Source organism: Peromyscus eremicus, chromosome 3, assembly GCF_949786415.1.
Source record: "Peromyscus eremicus chromosome 3, PerEre_H2_v1, whole genome shotgun sequence".
NCBI classification, from domain to species: domain Eukaryota; kingdom Metazoa; phylum Chordata; class Mammalia; order Rodentia; family Cricetidae; genus Peromyscus; species Peromyscus eremicus.
In genome coordinates, this window is record NC_081418.1 from 50902089 (window position 1) to 50923021 (window position 20933).

Below are 20933 nucleotides of genomic sequence, written 5' to 3' on the forward strand. Positions count from 1 at the left end.
CTCCACTCTTAGGAACGACCACCATTCCCCACCTAAGCTCATACTTTTCAATCTCACGTGTGTTTTTAAAAGCTCCTTGTTGACCAATCTACTTGATCTAAGTTAACCAGGATATTCTAGTACTCTATAACTACTATTTTAACTGTTCTCCTCATTTCTTCTAGTTACTTGTCTCACATTCCTGATTCAGCATCCCAGAAGAAACAAACCATCCAAGAACGTCTGGCAGTACCTTTGTTATCCGTGAACATCTGCAAAGTAGCATCAACTATGTCAATCAATCAATCTCTCTCCCTTTCCTCTCTAGGGTATGATACAGCCCAGGCTGCTCTGGCCTCCAACTCCTGATTCTCTTGCCTTTACCTCCCAGTGCCAAGTAGTGTGTACCACAACGCACGACTGACTTAAATTCTTTTTATATACCGTGGTTGTTTGAACAAGAATGGTCCCCACAGGCTCATAGGTTTGAATGCTTAAGTCACCAGGGATTATAATTGTTTAAAAGGATTAGGCTGGAGTAGGTATGGCCTTGAGGTTTCAAAAGCCAATACCAGACCCAGTCTGTCTGTCATCTGTCTATTTCTCTCTGCCTACAGATTACATGTAAAACTCAACTACTGCTCTAGAACCTGCCTGCATGCTACCACGCTCCCCACAATGATGATAATGAACTAAACCTCTGAAACTGTAAGTGAGCCTCTCCCAACCCCCAAATGCCTTCTTTTGTAAGAGTTGCTTTGGTCATGTGTCTCTAACTAAGACATGTACCACAAACCGCTCCCCCCGCCCCAAACCCCAACATTTCAAGTGCTGAACATGGTGGTGCATGCCTTTAATTCTGGCACTCAGGAGGCAGAGGTAGACTGAACTCTGATTTTGAGACCAGACTAATTTACACAGAAGTTCCAGGCTAGCCAAGAATATATCTCAAACAAAATGAAGCAAAACAAGAAAAAAAAAATTCGAATTAATACCAGCCCCAGGGTTAAGAAATTTATCCCATTTCATGCAGTGTGTAAAGAGATACATCTACCTTTAACTTATCATAGCTCCTGCAAGACATCATTTTCAAGTTCCACGAATTTTATCAAATATTCTCTACTGACTACCTCAACCTTTTTTTCACTAGCTTCTTTCTCTCCAGTTGTAAGCTATGCTGGAATCTTACTTTAAAAACAACTGTTACTCAAGTTCTTTTGTCATTCCTATACTGCCAAGTTTCTCAAAACTGACAGTCATTTCCTCTCCTGCTGCCTTCTGTTCTATTTGCCTTTGAAATCAAAACAACTCGAAAATTTCTATTTAGTTGCTGATTTGTTTGAGATATGATCTCTCACTGGCCTAGATCTTGCTACTGTAGACCAGGCTGGCCATGAACTCACAAAATTTGCCTGTTCTGCCTCCCGAGTACTGGGATTAAGGTGAGCACCATGACACCTGGGCCCAAAGACTTAAAAATTAATGGTGCTGGGGGACTGAGTCCAAGGCATACATGTTAGGCAAATGCTCTATCATTGAGCTGTGTGCCACAGCACCAATTAATTTTTAAAATTTGTGTTGAGTGTGTGTGTGTGTGTGTGTGTGTGTGTGTGTGTGTGTGTGTGTATGCCAGAGTTTGTGTGGAAGTCAGAAGCCAACTTTCTGGAGTTAGTTCTCTCCCTCTACTGTGGGTTCTCGGTATCTGTTGTCAAGGCTTTTGTAAAAGGTCTTTTTTTTTTTTCCTTTTAAGACAGGATTTCTTTGTGCAAGGCTGTCCTGGAACTAGCTCTGTAGACCAGGTTGGCCTCTAACTCACAGAAATCCATCTGAGTGCTGGGATGAAAGGCATGTGCCATCACCACCCGGTTTGTATGTAGCAGGTACTTTTATGAGCTGAAACATCTTGTCAGTCCCCTACACCCATGGTATTTAACTGTTAAAAACAAAACTCATTTTAGTCCTTATCTTACTTGAATCTTAATGGTAAGAGGCATCCTCTCTATCAGTAGGGTTTTTTTTTTTAAGATTTATTTATTTTATGTATGGGTGTACACCTTTATGCCAGAAAGAGGGTATCAGATCCCACTAGAGATGGTTGTGAGCCACCATGTGGTTGCTGGGAGTTGAACTCAGGACCCCTGGAGAAGCAGCCAGTGCTCTTAACTGCTTCCATCAGCATTTTTGAAGTGCATTTGCTTGGTCTCTGTAGTATACTTGCAAAGAACTCACAAAGGTAACTGAGAAATGGTCTCTGCTACAATGTTAAGATTCACCAGGCTATGTTTTCTTTTTTTTTTTTTTAAATCTTCAGGTTTGTATTTTCTACTCTTCCCAATTTTATATACTCTTTGAGTAATGTAATTTATACTTATGGCTCTGATTAACACAGACACACTGTCAAGTTCTATCTCCATTTGAGGTCATAATATTCCCACAGATATCCTAAAGTCACTCTGGGTAAAATACAAAACTAATTTTTCTATAGGTTTCTATAAACCCTGTCCTGGTTTATAGCCAAGTATCTATATGCTAGAAAGTCAACTGTTGTCTTCTGCCTCTCTTCTTTACTGATATATAGTGGATAAGTATAAGAACAGAAAGTCAGGTTTAAACGACCTAAGTCCATTTCAGTCATTTATTAGCTATGTGATCATGAGTTGATTTCTTAGACTCTTATAAACTGAATATCCTTCAAAATGAGATAAAGATAATATATTTCTCATGAGCCTTGACCAGGAAAGCTTATTTAAAACACTTGGCACAGTACTTGACACATAGTAAGTACTCAGCCATTTCCATGACTTCTAAGAACCCTACCACCAGTCTCTACTCCCAAACCTAATACTCAAGACATGAGGTAGGAAGCAAGTTCAAGACCACTCTGGGCTACAGAATGAGTTGTAGTCCCCCTCCCAATGTGTTTCAGAACTCCTACCACTATTTTGGAGTCACGTACGAAATCAGTCAGTGTTGACATTTCCTACTGTCTCCTTCCACCATTTGTCAGCCCTTTCCTGAACCCTGGACTCCTATGATAACAACTATTAATTCCTTCCATGTAAAGGCAACTCTACAACCTTGTATATACTATTTCCTTAACAAATACCTTTAAAAAAATAATTCCCTATATAGTGACCTTAATAAATCCCTAGCATTTACCTTCTATAGTATAGCTTCAAGGTCGTCCCTTCGCAGCTAAATATTCTTACATCTAATGAGGTAGAGCTCATCACACCCTTTCTGTGAACTAACATTATATATTTTTGTGATTATTGCATGTCTGATTCATGCACTAAACTGTGACATCATAGAGGACAAAGATGGTGTGTTAATTCATCCTAAATCCCTAATTGCTGAGCCCAGAGTCAAAGGTAAGTCTTTTTTTCTCAGATAATAAGTGACTGAGCTTAAATAAAAATTTTAAGTTACTGAAAGCTTTTAAACAAGGGAACGGATGATAAAAGTGTCATTAAAAACCATCCCACCAGGATGGAAATGGATGAAGAAAAACTAATGGTAGGAACAAATGCAGTGAATTGTTCAAATGAAGGATGATGCAGTCAAATGGTATTAATACGTCAGAACAGTGTGAGACATACATAAAGAGGAAAACGTGTTTTGTTACGGCAGTTACGAAAAGGATGAAAGAATAAGACATAAAGTGATTCTTCAAACAGCCAAGGCCAAGAAACCAGGAGGACAATCACAATCAGAAAAAAAGAAAAGCCGTAAAAAAAAAAATTTTTTTTCCCAAATACATATGAAGATTATTGAACACACCAAGAACACGCCTAACCTACAAATACACTTAGACTCCTTATTTCTCAAGCTCCTATTCCCTATCTCCCTCTCCTACTTCTCACTTCCTGTGTATTTAGGTTTACATAGAGACAGGATGGCCTTAGTTAAAAATGGCACTAGGAAAAAGCCACATAAATGAACTTACTCTCCCCAAAATATAGAAGAAAAAAACATAATAAAAAGTAGGAAGAAAGTCTGATTTTAGAATCCTTTACTTGTGATTTATCTTGATAATTAAATTAAAATTTATAATAAAGTATTTCAGTTAATAAAATTTAAGTTATAGTTTTAACTATATGATTTAAAATATGAATGAAGAATTGCTTTTGTTGGTTATAATGCCAAACTCATGACAGAAAAATAAAAATTCTTAATGTCATTTTTATAACACAGTAATAATTGCACAAAAATCTTAGAGAGGACTTCATAAATTCACTGAAGGGCTTCTATTAATTATATTCAAATCATTTTAACTTAAAATTTTTTCAGAGAGTGTCAGAGAAAAATGAGAATAACTGTAACTTGTTAATATCGTCCCTAGAAGATGATAGGGTTTCTGGATCTGTAATTCATATAAACCTAGCATTTAAATGACAAATGAAAGGTGGCATTTACTTCCAATCTGTATTAAAAATATAATAGGAAAACAAAAAGCACACCTGAGTTGTTTAGTTCTAGCAGTGCTAGTACTTACATCAATATTGACAGGTTCGATTGTGTTTATATGCACGTTGGGAGCTGAGGAGGACCGGTCTCGCTGCCCAAACTGATTCCGATGGTCTTCATCTGCTGGGCGGAAGGGCTGTGGGATTGGAATGGATTTTGAAGGAGATGGACTGGTGAGGATTTGGGGCCTGGAAAAATCAAGTCACCGGAAAATAAGATTTGGAGCAATTGTATAGATAATAATACTTAAAATGAAAGTTACAAGATTTTTGTATTTAATACGATAATCTCTAAAGAACCAAAATTCCAATAGTAATGGCTTCAAAACAAGCATTAGTTTAAAAAAAACGTAACTACAACTAATACTGCGGAAGCTCTGCTCAAAAGCAGACCTTCCAGGGCCTATCAATGATAGAAAAACAATGATTCTGATCCAGAAAACTCCAGCGGAATCTATGGACAGCTACAAATTACCTGTGGTTAATCAGCAGAAGCAGCTCTTGTCCTTTAAAATCATATATAGAAATAAAATGCTCCAGGTAGAGACTAGCTGAATAAAATACACTATGTTTCTTATATACTACTTCTCATAATCTGAAGTTACTCAAGTGAAAAATTTAAGGAAGTACTTAGGAAGTTACAAATAGTTTTGAGAATATACCTATATATTTCAGGACCCCAAAGACATAACTGCTGCTTAATGCCCCCATGTTTTAATTAAAATTTCTTCAATATCAAAAGATCATTTTCAAAATTTCGGAAGATAATATGGTATGGTGCCAATTACCTTTCATATTCAAAATGTTTTTCTTGTCTCATCATTAACACCAGAGACAAAAAAGATCATATAATATTAAACACTGAAGCAAATATTAAAATAAATTTGGGATGTGTAGTTTGGAGGTGCACAGGGAAGCCAGAGACTGGTGTCAGGTGTCTTCTTTTCCACCTAATTTTTTGAGGCAAGGTCTTTTCATTGAACCCAGAATTTACAACTGGTTCGACTGGCTGGCCAGCAAACTCCAAAAATCTTCTTGTCTCTGTCTTCCGAGCACTGGGGTCATGGGTTCAGACAGTGCAGCCCAGCTCTCTAAGTGGGCAGTGGGGCCCAAACTCAAGTCCTCAAGCTTGCATGGCAAGCACTTCGGCTTCTGAGCAGCCTTCCCATCCTAAAATTATTTTGATTAAAATACTCTAATAGGCCACAGAGTGACCTATTTTTTTTTCCATAGATAATAGAATCTATGATGGTTGGCCTAAAAAAGCCTGGCATGAAGCACACTAAAAATTTGAAACTAGAGTATATATACTTATAAAGACTCTAGACCCCTCAGAAAAGATCCTCAGGAGTAGGGAAGTGATTACTACTTGGGAGAGGATACAGTGAGGCTCTGACTAAATTCAACCGGGTCATCATTTTACCCCATATTATAAAAACTAACCGGCTTTATTTAATTGTTATTAGACTACAAAAACAATGTTGAGATAACAAAAAGACAGTAAATAAGGGGAATTAGAAAAGAATGGTAAGAAAATATAAAAGGAGAGGCCAGTGAGATCACTCAGTGGATAAAAAGGCGCTCGCTCCTAAGCCTAATGATGTGGGTTTGATCCCTGGGACCTATACAGTGGAAGGAGATCCAATTCTCCAAAGCTGTCTTCTGACTTCCACACACGTGCCTCAGAGCGTGTGCATGTGCACCCACACATACTAAATAAATATAATAAAAATTTTAAGAAAAAAGTAGGGCTGGAGGGATGGCTCAGAGGTTACAAGCACAGGCTGTTCGTCCAGAGGTCATGAGTTCAATTCCCAGCAACCACATAACTGCTCACAACCATCTATAATGAGATCCGATGCCCTCTTCTGGCGTGGAGGCATACATGCAGACAGAAAACTGTATACATAATAAATATATAAATCTTTAAAAAAAAAAGTAATAGGAAAGGATAGAATGAAAATTTGAGGAGTAAAGGTTAAGAGTGGGGAAAAAAAGCTTCTGAATAAAGCATGTCATCAGAATCTGGAGCACATGGTCATAAGGATAAAGGAAAACACTTTAAGAGATTCATATTAACTACATGAGTGTTTAGAAATGAACAGCAAAAACATTATTCACTAAAAGAATGAGCATAAACCCAATTACGATGAATGGAATTGGATTTTGGGAAAGTTACCATGTTTCATCTGTATCCTTTATGTTTTCTGGCTATCAAGAAACTCTCAGTTTGTGTCAAAAGCTGTCCTTATTCTTGCTTTATAAAGCTAAACATGGCCTTTGCTAAGGAATTTTTGAACAGTTAAATGCTACTAGTTAATAAAGTATTATGAAGTACAAACTGATAAGCTACTTGTAGTCTTAGAATAATAGAACCCTTTAACTCAGGACTAAAAACCAGAAAACCCTGAATTAACCAGAACTCCATAGAATAGTATAATCAATATAAAATGTGACCTAGAACAGGTAGCCAGGCAATAAATCTTTCCTGAAATTTACTGAGTTAAGACTATGACAGAAATATGAACTGAATAACAAGCCAGAACTCTGGACAGTGATCCAGAAACAAGGAGAAACAAAACCCTGCATTTAATCTGGTAAAAGATGAGGCTTGTTACATAAAATCAATGTGATATATTAATACCATCTGGAGGGTGAAGGTGTGCCTTGGTTCAAAGTTAACTTGTCTAGCCTAAAAGGCAAGTATATGATAATTATGGAAAATATTTTATTACCATACTCCAATGTATTCAAATATGTACACAAAGTCTTAATTCAATGCTTAACAAAAGAAAATCTAATAATAATTTGGCTTCTCATGAATATCTTCCCAAAAAGAGTGTGGGCCCACCCACCACAAGTCTGGTTTAGGTAACAGGTATGTTCTCATTTAGTCTGTTTTGATTTTGTTTAATTTAAGCTATTATATTCCCAACTCTCATCGTTTTCAGAAAATTGCATGCTTTGGCATCTTCCTTGGAGCAAGGTAATTGATAACATCTATGGAGGACTTGGCCAGCCTCTAGATGACTTTCTCCCAGTGGCATATCTTTTTACTGATCCTTCCACAATCCTTTTTAAAATTAAAAATAAACAGCATTTTAATTCTAATACTCTTTAGAAAGTTACTGTAGCTAGAAGATTTCTCGTGTCCCGGCCTGCCGGTGATCAGGTCAAAGCTCTCTTACCCGCCAGTCCCACGGCCACTGGGACCCAAGTAAACACATAGAAGCTTATATTATTTACGAACTTATGGCCATTAGCTCAATCTTATTACTGACTAGCTCTTACACCTAAATTAACCCATAATTCTTATTTATGTTTAGCCATGTGGCTTAGTACCTTTTCTCAGTTTTGCCTTGACATCTTGCTTCCTCTGTGTCTGGCTGGAGACTCCTGACTCAGCCTTCCTCTTCCCAACATTCTCCTGTCTGCTTATCCCGCCTATACTATACTTCCTGCCTGGCTACAGGCCAATCAGTGTTTTATTTATCAACCAATCAGAACAACACATTCACAGCATACAAAAAGACATCCCTAGCAAATTACTAATAGTTTAAGATTTCAGTTTTAGGCTAAACTATTTAAAATTTTTTGAAGCAAACAAAGTGACTGTTTCTGTTCACTGATATACAAAAAAGGAAGTAATTATCTCTTACTTTGTATTCTACACTAGGCAATATATTAATTTTTCAAAATTTCTTGTTATACCCATACTTGTTTCGGGACCATTATAATTGTTGTCAGGACTAGTAACAAATGCAATATTGTAATACAGAACATAATTGACATGATGGCTATTCTTGACTGTCAACTTGACTACATCTGGAATTAACTAAAATACAAGCATCTGGACACACCTATGTGGGATTGTTTTCTTAATTACACCCTTTGAAGTGGGAAGATCCACTTCTAATCTGGATCTTTGAGGTAGGAAGATCACCTTTAATCCAGATCTTTTGATGTAGCTAGATCTACCTAGAATCTGGGCCACACCATCTGCTGGCAGCCTATATACAAGGACACAGAAGAAGGAAGTCTGCTGCTTGCTCTTTGCCTGCCTGCTCCTGCTATCATTAGCAAGTACATTTCTTCACGGGCATTAGTGACTACTTCAGGACTCGGGCACACAGTGAAGACCAGCTGAGAAATCCAGACTGAACAACCACTGACTGTTGGACCTTCCATTAGTGGACAGTCACTGTTGGACTAGCTGGACCACAGCCTATAAGCCATTCTAATAAATTCATATAAAAGTATACAAAATCTATAAACATATTTATATCTAGATATAGGTAAGTAGACACACACATACACACACACTCTAAGTTCATTTTATAAGTTCTGTTCCCCTAGAGAACCCTGACTAAATACAACTGGCTTCTATCTTTACAAAGGTAATTTTACACACTGACATAAAAGCATTAGGAGATTAACTTGTAGAGAAATTTGCACATTTTTCAAGACCAGAATCCATTTCACTCTAGTCAAGAAAAAAATACATGTGGCAGAGGCAAATGTTTTCTCAGTTTTAAAACAGCATTCCTGTACTGGAAGACAAACTGTATTGTTACCATTATGACCCTTCAGAGAGGCCAAGCTCATTTCATTATGTTCTACAACTCTGCTCACAGAACTGGGACCTACCATTAGAAAAGCATCACAGGTCTATAGACTCTGTCAGAAGAAATTGCCCTAGCCAAAGGATTAATTAAAATCACAACATTTTGATTCTATCATTTATAAAAACATACAACTAATAACAGAGCCAACAGAGATAACTGTTAACAATCTGACGAAACTACATAGTGGTTGCATTTCCTAGTGATATAAAAATATATTCACTATTTAAAATAAAACTGTTTTATTTTTAAAACTTATTGTGTGTGTGTTTGCAGGTGTGCACATCCCATGGAGCACACGTGGAGGTAAGAATGTCTTTGGAACCAGTTCTCTTCCTATTTTTGAGGCAAGGTCTCTTGTTACTGCTGTGCTGTATAGACTTCTGCTGACATTCTTGCTTCTATCTCCCATCCTGCTCTAGGAATGCTGGGATTACCACCACATTTGGCCTTTGTCAAATTTACATAGTCATGCTTTTATGGCAAGCACTTTACCTATTGAGGAGCTATCTCATCTCACACACATCCCCAATTCTCTCTCTCTCTCTCTCTGTGTGTGTGTGTGTGTGTGTGTGTGTGTGTGTGTGTGTGTGTGTGTGTATGGGGGGGGGGGTGCAGGGAGAGGTATATGCATGCCAGAACCCAAAGAAGGTCATCAGGTAGCCTTCTCTATTACTTTCCGCCTTATTTACAGAAGGGTCTCTCCTTGACCTAGAACTTGAACCCTTTCAACTAGACTGCAAGACAGCTAGTCCCAGCAATGCTCCTGTTTCTACCTCTTTGCTGCTAGCCTCACAGGTGTGCATGGAAACATGCCTGGGCTGTTATGAGGGTGCTAAGATCTGAACTCTTTTACTCATTCTTGCACAGCTTAGCTGCTAAGCCAACTTTCTAGCCTGCCTCCTTCCCTCTCTTTTAAAAATAGGGTCTCATGTGTCTTAGGCTGCCTAACACTTCCTGAGAATGATCTTGAACTTCTGATTCTCCTTCTTCTATCCCCAAGTACTGGGATTAGAATTAACCAGCATGTCTAGTATATGTGATGCTGAGAATAAAATTCAAGGCTTTGTGCATGCTAGACAAGCACTCTATTGACTGAGCTACATACTTATCCTCCAATTTATTTTTGAGACTAGGTCTTGCTCTAGCCTAGGCTGACCTCAAATTCATGGCAATCCTCTTGTCTCAGCCTCCCAAGTACTGAGATTATAGAAATGAGCCACTACTCCTGGAAATAGAAATTTATTTTGTTAATTTTTTGTAACCCATGAGACCTTTGGAAGACTGGCTTCATAAAAATTGCAGACCTATTAAAAGTATCAACTTATTATTATCATTCCTTCTGGTATAAGTCTATAAAGAAGTATGGGCCGGACAGGTAGCTGTGTGTGTAAATGCCTGTCCTACCCTAAGCACCTCAGTTTGATCCCTGGTTCCACAGTGGAAGGAGAGAACTGACTCCAGAAAGTTGTCCCTTGACTTCTACACAAGGACCATAGCATTTCACACTTACACAAACACCTACATATCACCACTCACACAATACATAAATAGCTTTTTTAAGGTCCAAAGAAATAACGTACTGTGAAGAATAGGAGGAAGCAGGTAAAATTAAAACAAATACTTATGAATTAAACACTTCCGAAACATTCTAAGCCAGGATGCTATCTGGAAATGTCCTTTTTAAAAATTATATACTTCCAGACATGGCATAAATAATCTTGCCTCAATTACAATGGGAAAAGAGTAACAGACCTATGCAAAAAATATTTAAGAGCCAACTTAAAATATCGTCTCTTTTCTTATTATGAATATAATGCCTTGGAGATACTTTTACAGTAAATTCTTGCTTTTCCTCCTAAACTGATACTATCTTTCTACTTTTTTTTGTGTCCTTTAAGAATATCCTTCCTTTCTGCATATTGCTTTCCCTGCAGTTTAGGTCGTCTTCTTCACCCTATTTTTTCCCTATCTGTATTTCACTGCTAAGTGATTTTTTCCCTTTAAAATAATTTTTATCACATTGGTAACTTTTTTAAAAACCTTTATTCTCCCATGTCATCATATCTCAAGTAAATACCAGCCTAAATGTCAAGATTCTTTACTACTTGGTCACACACATGGCATTTTTCCTCTTCCAGTTTTTTATTGTTATGTAGCAACTTTCTGCTTCAGCCTACTAAGTGCTGAGATTCTAGAAGTGTGCATCACATCAGGCTCACAAATGCTACTTCTGAATTTAGACAAGCTTTCTGACTGACTCTGAAACCTGCTTTCTTCTCTGGACCCTAACACCGGCTTTGATACCCTAAGTTCACTCAGCTTCTAGTAATTTTTTAAAGATAAGTTCAAATCTCATCTCCATTACACATTCTTGAGTACATTATATTTTCTTGCATTCTATAAATATAAAATATTTATTTTATCACAAAGTTTAATAATACTCTATTATGATTTGTACTTTTAAAAAAATTGTCATCAACTTGTCTTTTTTTTTTTTTTTTTTTTTTTTTGGTTTTTTTCGAGACAGGGTTTCTCTATGTAGCTTTGTGCCTTTCCTGGAACTCACTTGGTAGCCCAGGCTGGCCTCGAACTCACAGAGATCCACCTGGCTCTGCCTCCCAAGTGCTGGGATTAAAGGCGTGCACCACCACTGCCCGGTTCTGTTAATTTTTTTAAGTAGAAGTTATAACATTACTTGATAAAATGGTAAATAAAAGAGTGTAAAAATTTCATGTTGCGGGGTTGGGGATTTAGCTCAGTGGTAGAGCGCTTGCCTAGCAAGCGCAAGGCCCTGAGTTCGATCCTCAGCTCCAAAAACAAAACAAAACAAAAAATTTTATGTTGCTTTTTTTGACAGCTGATCTTAAAATATAGTCTACACCAGCTTTAATCCCAGTGATTGATTGACTGTGTGTGTTTTTGTTTTTTCAAGGTAATAACTTACTGTGTAGACCAGGCCAGCCTCCAACTCACAGAGATCTGCCTGCTTCTGCCTCACGAGTGCTGAGATTAAAGGTGTGCACCACCATACCAGGCTTTTTATCCCATTCTGTACAAATGCATGTAAATGCTTGAATGCTGTGATAAAATACATTATTGGGGAAAATATCCATAATTTAACAGCTCTAATGTTGGAAAGGTTTACAATTACCCAAAAGATCCATAGGAAGGCAGTTCAAATAGGATGTCATTAAACAGCAGGAATCAAATCATACCCAATAGAGTCTGAGGGGGGTGCAGAAGGGGATCCAGATGTAAGGGCAGTCTCTGCTAAGGAGGCCTCCTCCTGTGGTACTGGGTGATGCTCAAAGAACTTGGAGACAAACAGCAAACTGTGAGGCAAAAACAAAACAAAACAAAACAAACCTAACTTGTGCAAAACCCAGAAGCTTCAATACACGAGAACACAGAGGTAATGGAAAAATACGAGAAATCAAGTTTTACTTTTGCAAACAACTGTTAAAATTCAATTAAGTATATTTTTGTCTAAAGGTTTCTTTAGCAAATTACAATGTTTGTTTGTTTGTTTTGGTTTTTCGAGACAGGGTTTCTCTGTGTAGCTTTGTGCGTTTCCTGAAACTCACTCTGTAGCCCCGGCTGGCCTCGAACTCACAGAGATCTACCTGCCTCTGCCTCCCGAGTGCTGGGATTAAAGGCGTGCGCCACCACCTCCCGGCAACAAATTACATTGTACTTTCAAGGGCAAGCTGAGATCTAAAACTAATTGTTCTTTTCAATCAATTTCTATATATTACAGGGGGAAAATCATGCTTTGTGGTTTAAAAACTAAAAGGAAAATATCTAGTGGTAAGTTAGAGTACTCTTTTTGTTTTTTTTCTTTGACAGATTCACTGCGTAGCCCTGACTCATTGTGTAGACCAAGCTGGCCCCGAACTTACAGAGGCTTCTGCCTCCTGAGTAGCTGCTAAGTTGGATATATCATTATAATTTACTTAAAAGTCAAATTCCATTTCAGCAGCAACAAAAAGAATTACATAAAAAGATTACAATAGAGTACATCTAGTCTATTAGACATACTATAGAATAAAGAAAAAAGAAATTTTAGAAAGAAATAAATTGTATATAATTATTCCTTTAAATAAAAGGAAAAGGGCCAAAGGTGAAACAGACAGACATGGGTGAGATGAAGCGTGAGGAAAGAATACCAACATAATAGTAAAATAGATCACAAAATCAGACTCACTGTTCTTAATTCAAACATTGTTCTATATCCATCTCCAAACTATATACAAGTGGTTTTCTAAGGAAGAGAGCATGAAATGTACACTTTATGTGCAGCGGACTCAGTGTTCCTTTATCTGGGAGAGAAGAGCCACCTGTACTATGTGTTACTTCCTGATCAGACTTTAAATATTCTGTAACAAGTGCATCGGGCAGAACATCCCTCACTGGCTTTCAAAGTATACTAGTGTCACATTATGAAAATTTAACTATAAAGTAGTAGCAAAGAGGTTCTTTGTGGATTACTTACTCAAGCTGGTCATAATTAACACACATCAGTGGAACCTCTGTACTACAACGCTGGTGAAACTTATAACCACATGTTTGACAGCGGAAACCCTGGAAAAGCAGCTTTCGACAAAAGTCACAAAATGCTAAGGTGAAAAAAGTTTTCCGTACCTGCAAAGTGAAAAATCATAAAGGGTTACAAATACTTGCAAGAATCCTTTTATAAACGAACACATTCACTCTCTTATTTAAAATAACAATTTTTAAATATAATTATAGCATATAAAGTCACATACCAAAATATAATATTAAAAACCAGGGGAGCTGAAATACTATTTCATCCTAATATCCAACTTAAAAACTCAGAACTCAAGATGATACAACAAATACAAGAACTGAGCCTCCTGATGTGTTATCCAATCCCAAGAGGTCAACAAGCAACATTTAAAGAGACTCATGTATGAAATTCTCAAAAAAAATTTAAAAATTGAATTAAAAAAAATAACTGATTTCAAGCTTGACAACATTAAAAAGTAGAAAAAAAAAAAAAGGAAGAAAAACCCAAGGTATCATTTAATTAATGCATTAAGAGGAAAAGTAAGAAAAATAGTTGCCAGAGCTACCAGCACAAGAAACAAGGATATACTTATTTAAACTTTCATAGTTACCAAACAGAACAACAAGATGAAAGAGAGGAGAGAGGTCATAGTGCTTCAAATGAGCTAATCCTAATAAAATCAGCAACCAGTATATGATGTCTAAAGTTGATAAAGCAAGAAACTGTGGCTAAAAGATATTTAGTAATATAAAAACAATTACCCAAGAGCTTACAACAAAAACTATTAAAAATTATCAGTGGCTTCATGAAATCAACACTGTAATTTTATTAAGGTGTAATGGGAATTATTTTATCTGACAACAGAATTATGAACTAAATTGTTCGCAACACAGGAGATACTATTGTTGAATTCAGCAACTTTTCAAGTTTAGCTCTGAAATTTCAATAGTAAGAAAGGAAACCTCTCCCCTTAAACTTTAACATATTCTTAAGACACCTCTGGAAGAATGTCTGATGTGGACTTATTTTTAGTCTATGCTTTCAGATGAACTTCTTCATATAACAAAATAAATAAATGTTCAAAAATCTTGAAAAAATTATCAGTGACTTTTAATGTACAACAGGTATCAAAGAAACAGCACTATACTAAGGGGATCTTTCTTTCCAAAGGGAGAAATTATATAAACTATTTATGTGCCATAGTAGGTAATAGGCAGAAAATTATATAACAGAAAAGCTCTTAATGACTATTTCAGAATGCTGATAGTAAGGATGACTTCATTCTTTTTTGTGTATTTTCAATCATCTAGGTTTTCACTTTTTAAAAACCATAATCAGTAAGTAATAAATATAGTTTATTTTATATCATGATCCAGTATATACATAAACCTATGGCAGTGGTTACCTGAAACATAACTTAGAATTTTATATACTTTATTACATATAAATGATACATTTATGATACATTTGATTTTAACACCAAATTACCTTCTCTCTGTTTAAATGGTTTTCATGATAGAAGATGATCTTGAACTTTCAGTCAGCCTCTTGATTCTGCCTCCCATGTACCAGGATTCCAGGTATGGAAAACCACATCTGCTCTGAAACTTTCTTTCTTTTTTGAGACAGGGCCTTACTATGTAGACCAGGCTGTCTCTGAATTCCCAGTGATCTGCCTGTCTCTGTCTCCCTGTGATAGGATTAAAGGTGTGTGCCACCATGCCCAGCTTAAAATTCTATTTTCAAAAAATATTATTTAATGAACAGTTACTCAAAATTATAGAATGGCACATAATCCACTCTGGCCTTTCAAAACCTTTATATAGTGAGGTCTGTTTTCTTTAGTCTCTCCATCACCTGAGAAGGCATGTGAAAAAGAAAAAGTTGTTTCTAGCTTTCCTCCTTTTCCATTTGCCTGTGATTATACAGAAGTGAAAAACACCTCCTTTGATGTTTATTTATATAGTGAATAATTGCCAAAGTAAGCATCTTTAGTGATGCTGCCATTATTTCAGAAAACAAAGTACACAGACACACACACACACAAAATCTGACCTTTTAGCCAACTACTCAAATCCTTACTCACTGACAGTTTGTTGTATCATGAATTCCTGAACAGCCTTCATTTGCCTACCTAGTGCGTTCTTCCTGCTGTTTATACATATTCAAACTATGTATATGTGGTTGATTTTATATAGACAATCATCGACACACATGTGGGGGTGGGGGGAGGAAGGGAAATAGAGAAGAGAGCAGAACCTCTGAAGGAGTAAAAATAAGTGGATATGCCTTTGAGTATGAATTTTAAGAAAACCCTATGTCTGCAAAGATACTTTTGTGAATAAAGGTAAACCTAAAAAGATCTATTATTTCTTCAGGGACATTGTTTATGCTCAGTCTAGAATCGAAGCATATCTAAAGATGGATGGTAAATGAGCGGTGGTGATTAGGAGGCTGTTGCATGCTAGTAACAAGCTTAAGCTAGGTTTTACCAAATACAAAAAACAAAAGGAAAACTCTCAAGGAGAGTTCAATACAAGCGTGTGTGTTGAGATATAGGCAGTCTAACTTAGCACATAGTATTTTATAAATATAAAAATTTATATTTCTATTAATAGAGGAAAGGCGCCAAATTTCTATTTTTATAGGCTACTAGGCAATCATTACAAGAATAAAGCTAGGTGTAACTAAAAAAAATTGACATTCACAAGTCTTACTGATGAGAAAATTAAAAATAAGGACCATCACACAGCATGAGCCTAGTTTTCCCTTAAGAAAGAGAGAATAGGAAGTAATGAAGAGAAAACAAGTAAACTTTGGGCTGACCACCATGCATTTGTGTATACAGAAAAACCACACAATTACCTACTCATCTATACAAATGCTGACTTCTAGGAAAATTTCACTTTACTAGATAGACTTTTACATCATACTAATTTTTGTTCCTTTTTTAATTACTTATTTTATTTTAATTTTATGTACATTGGTGTTTTGCCTGCATGTATATCTGTATGAGGGTGTCAGATCCCCTGGAACTGGAATTACAGACAGTTGTGAGCTACACGTGGGTGCTGGGAATTGAACCTGGGTCCTCTGGAAGAACAGCCAGTGCTCTTAACCACTGAGACATTTCTCCAGCCCCTAATTTTTGTTCTTTTAAAGAGACATGTTACATGTTTATTAAGTTACAAAGAAAGAATAAATATTAAAATAAAATTTTTTAAACACAAGATTTTAAAAAACAGAACTTAGGTAAATTATCAATCACAAAATTACTTATCTCTATTTCATATTCCCTAAATTTAAAAACAGTCAAAAGAAACTGACCATTTTTTGACAGTTCAAATATGGAAAGATACATACAAAGTTGTGTGTTGTAAGTGGAACATTCTCCAGTACTTCTACATGCAACTCCTCTCCAGTAAGCCAGGAAATATCAGTGTCCCAGCCAATTGGTTTCTTCTCTCTGAAAAAAATATAAGCAAAACCTTTCTTGATTTTTTTTTTTAAAAAGATTTATTTATTTTATGTATATGAATGTTCTATCTGCATGCACAACTTTATGTCAGAAGAGGGCATCAGACCTCACTATAAATGGTTGTGTACCACCATGTGGTTGCTGGGAATTGAACTCAGGACCTCTGGAAGAGCAGCCAGTGCTCTTAACTGCTGAGCCATCTCTCCAGCCCTTTCCTGGTTACTGTACCCCAAAATATTTATAAACAGCATGCTGAAGATATAAACATGGCTATGGAGGAGCTAATAATAAGGAGGTTTGAATATCTGGTTTTCCATCATTAAAAATTTCTTAATTTTAGCCAGGAGGCAGTGGCGCATGCCTTTAGTCCCAGCACTCAGGAGGTAGAGCCAGGTGGATCTCTATGAGTGCAAGGCCAGCCTGGTCTACAGAGCGAGATCCAGGACAGGCACAAAAGCTACACAGAGAAACTCTGTCTTGAAAAACAACAACAACAACAACAAAAACCCCAAAACAAACAAACAAAAAAACCCAAAAATCTTAAATTTTAAGTTTAATTCTAATAAGTGTATTACTCTTAGACAAAGAGTAGTGTAAATATATTCATTTTTAAGTCAGTTCCAGAAAAAAACGTACAACAGCCAAACCCAGATTGTATCTGGGGTTTAAAAAACAAAACTGGGCAGTGGTGGCGCATGCCTTTAATCCCAATACTAGGGAGGCAGAGGCAGGCAGATCTCTTTGAGCCTAGCCTACAGAGTGAGTTCCAGGATAGCTAAGAACAGCTAAGGCTACACAGAGAAAGCCTGTTTTGAAAAACTAAAACAACAAACAAACAAACAAAAAAGCACCCCCAAAACACACAGGTATGGTCTTATCTACCAATTCAGAGAAAAAGAGCATTCAAGGAACAACATGCCTCAAAATGTAGATTCAAAACATAAACATCTTGGAACAATATTATTTATGAAAAATACTTCAATATAAAATGTTAATTTTGGTAGACTTTTTGTGGAACTATGAGCTTGTATTTAAAAAGGAGGACTATACAAAGGCACATTATCTAAACTAATCACGTTCTCAAGCAGTGGTTCTCAACCTTCCTAATATTGCAACACTTTAATACAGTTCCTATTGTGGTGGTGACCCCCAACTATAAAATTATTTTCAATGCTACTTCATAACTGTAATTTTGTTACTGTTATGAACTGTAATATAAACGTCTGTGTTTTCTGATGGTCTTAGGTAACCCTGTAAAAGGGCCGTTTAGACTCTCTAAAGGGATTGTGACCCACAGGTTGAGAACCACTGTTCTAATGGTTCACCAATTACAAAAATTATAAACTCTAATAAAGGCATTTATTTGCCACAGGAATAAACAGTATAACCACATAAATTACCAACAGCCTTCAAGATTTCTTCAAGAGTAGTATTAGCACAATTTTTTAAGTTGATATTCTAAATCTTTTGGTAAAAAATATTTCCTTTCTTCCTTCCTTCCATCCATCCTTCCTTCTCTCTTCCTTCCTTCCTTCCTCCCCCCCTCCTTCCTTCCTTCTTTCCTTCCTATTGTGTAGGAGCATTTTGTCTGCATGCCTGAGGAGACCACAAGGTTTTAGATTCCTTGGAACCAGAGTTACAGATGGCTATGAGCTGTCATGTGGGTGCTGAAAACTGAACCCAGGTCCTTTGGAAAAACAGCCAGTGCTCTCTCTGAGCCATCTCTCCAGTCTCTGAGGTTGATTTTCAATTCCCTAGATTTGGATAAAGACTACAAAACAAACTCAAAGCTTTATGTCTCATTTCTTTTCAAAGAAAATCACACAACACATACAAACCATACCCATCCTGAATTCTGTAAACAGCACAGCATTCTGGGATAAGACCTCTCATCATCAGCGCTTTCTTTAGACTGTCTCGGACTGTAACGCCACATCTTGCAGGTACCTATGACATAAATATGCATAAAAGGTAATGGGAAGGAGGTTTTCTTTCAAATAATTTCATAAAACTCAGTCATTTACCTTATAACATCTTTAAAATATTGGGTGGATTCCTTGAATCAAATACAATATCATGTCTATAATTTACTTATTTTTTTTTAAAGATTTATTTATTTATTATGTATACAGTGTTCTGTTTGCATGTATCCCTGCAGGCCAGAAGAGGGAGCCAGATCTCATTACAGATGGTTGTGAGCCACCATATGGGTGCTGGGAATTGAACTCAGGACCTCTGGAAGAACAGCCAGTGTTCTTAACCTCTGAGCCATCTCTCCAGCCCCCTATAATTTACTTATTAGTCAAAGGAAATTATATCAAGTAACTATTATTTTACCAACTTAAAGAAAAATTAAGGCTGGGTGTGGTGGTGCATGACTTTAATCCTAGCTCTTGGGAGGCAGAGTCAGCAGGATTTCTGTGAGTTCAAGGCCAGCCTGGTCTACATAGCAAGCTTCAGGGCAATCAGGACTATAGACTGTCTGGAGAAAAAAAAAAAAGACTGGTATTTTATTAAAATTACATATTCATATATATGAACAGAAAATATAACAGTATTTTCTACACTATATACACCAATACAATGATCCCACCACTGACAACACTTAGAGGTCAACACTCAAAGTAAAATAAAATTTTTGTTGTTGTTTTTGAGACAGTGACTGTTGTAGCCCAGGCTAGTCTAAAGTTCTAGATCTTCCTATGTCAGACTCTCAAATGCATAAGCACAGGTGGATGCTACCATAACGAGCTGTAAAATTAATTTTGACCAAATGTGAAAGCTGTATAAGTCTTCAGTTATATTAATGATCATTAAGAGATGCCTTACTACTCTAAATAAAGCAGAAGAAAATATGTGTTAGGATATATGCGGAGGCTGAAGAGGTACCTCAGTGGGTAATGTTTTTGCTGCTCAAGCATGAAGACCTGCATTTGGGTCTTTAGTACCCACTAAAAAGCTGAATGTGGCAGTATACATCTTTAATTCCAGTGTAGACTCTGGGGAAGGGGTGTCACTGGCCAGCCAATCTAGGGGAGTAAGTTCTAGGTTCACAGAGAGACCCTGTCTCAAAACAAACAAACAAACAAACAAAAAACAACAAAAAAACAAAAACAAAAACCAGTAATAAAGACACCTCCCATTAATCTCTGGTCTCTACAAGCTCATGCACTCACAGGCATACAAACATGCATATACACCACCATCACTCACCCACCCGGAAACAGACAGACAGACAGACAAGGGTTGTCAGGAAGGCAGGCAGGCACACACAGAGAGACAGACAGACACTGATCTGATTGATACTTGATGTTTAGTTCTCTAGTGTCTCTATCTGGACACTTGCCCTTCTCTAGAATCTCATATTATTATTGAGGCTATCAATAACTTTTTCTGGCAACAGATGGTGTACATGTGCTAATTAGGTGCTAATCCCTTATGATATTAACAGGTCCCGGACTAAATATATGACCTCCTAAACAATACCTGGGTTCTTTAAACTGAGACATGGACTTTGGTTGAGAGATGTTCCTGTTTTTACTGTAGTTAAGAGTGTACCAACTGATTACATATTTCCTAGAACACTGAGAAAATATCTAGTGATAGAATAAAACAAACATAGGGAGAAGTACTAAGCTATATGCCGAGCTTTCGTAATTATTAAGAAGTCTCCCCGTCATTTTTTGGGAGCTGGCTGGCACGACAGAGAAAGACTCGTTACGTGTGTGTTGAGGAAACTTACTTCAGGCCTCAACCATAGGGATGTCAGCCATGAGTTCATGCTACTGAGCCAATAACAATATATGTACTCGTCTGAATATTTATTTGCCACAGGAAAATTCACACCTAAACAAAAT

At 36.8% G+C, this 20933-nt stretch overlaps 1 protein-coding gene and 1 non-coding gene across 5 annotated transcripts in view; one reads left to right on the forward strand and one right to left on the reverse strand.

The window, feature by feature from the left end:
• Positions 1 to 20933, reverse strand: part of Braf (B-Raf proto-oncogene, serine/threonine kinase) — a 132629-nt gene that overhangs the window by 44652 nt on the left and 67044 nt on the right. For all 4 annotated transcript variants that reach the window (XM_059257621.1, XM_059257622.1, XM_059257619.1 and 1 more), the window contains exons 4-8: positions 18920 to 19023; positions 16962 to 17064; positions 13563 to 13711; positions 12286 to 12402; positions 4475 to 4634 (exon numbers count right to left, since the gene is read on the reverse strand). In XM_059257621.1, the coding sequence (XP_059113604.1) occupies positions 4475 to 4634; positions 12286 to 12402; positions 13563 to 13711; positions 16962 to 17064; positions 18920 to 19023 (633 nt within the window). The remainder of the gene's footprint in view (positions 1 to 4474; positions 4635 to 12285; positions 12403 to 13562; positions 13712 to 16961; positions 17065 to 18919; positions 19024 to 20933) is intronic.
• Trnaa-agc (transfer RNA alanine (anticodon AGC)) lies at positions 11812 to 11889 on the forward strand. Its single transcript has one exon. It is a non-coding gene; the product is annotated as a tRNA-Ala (tRNA).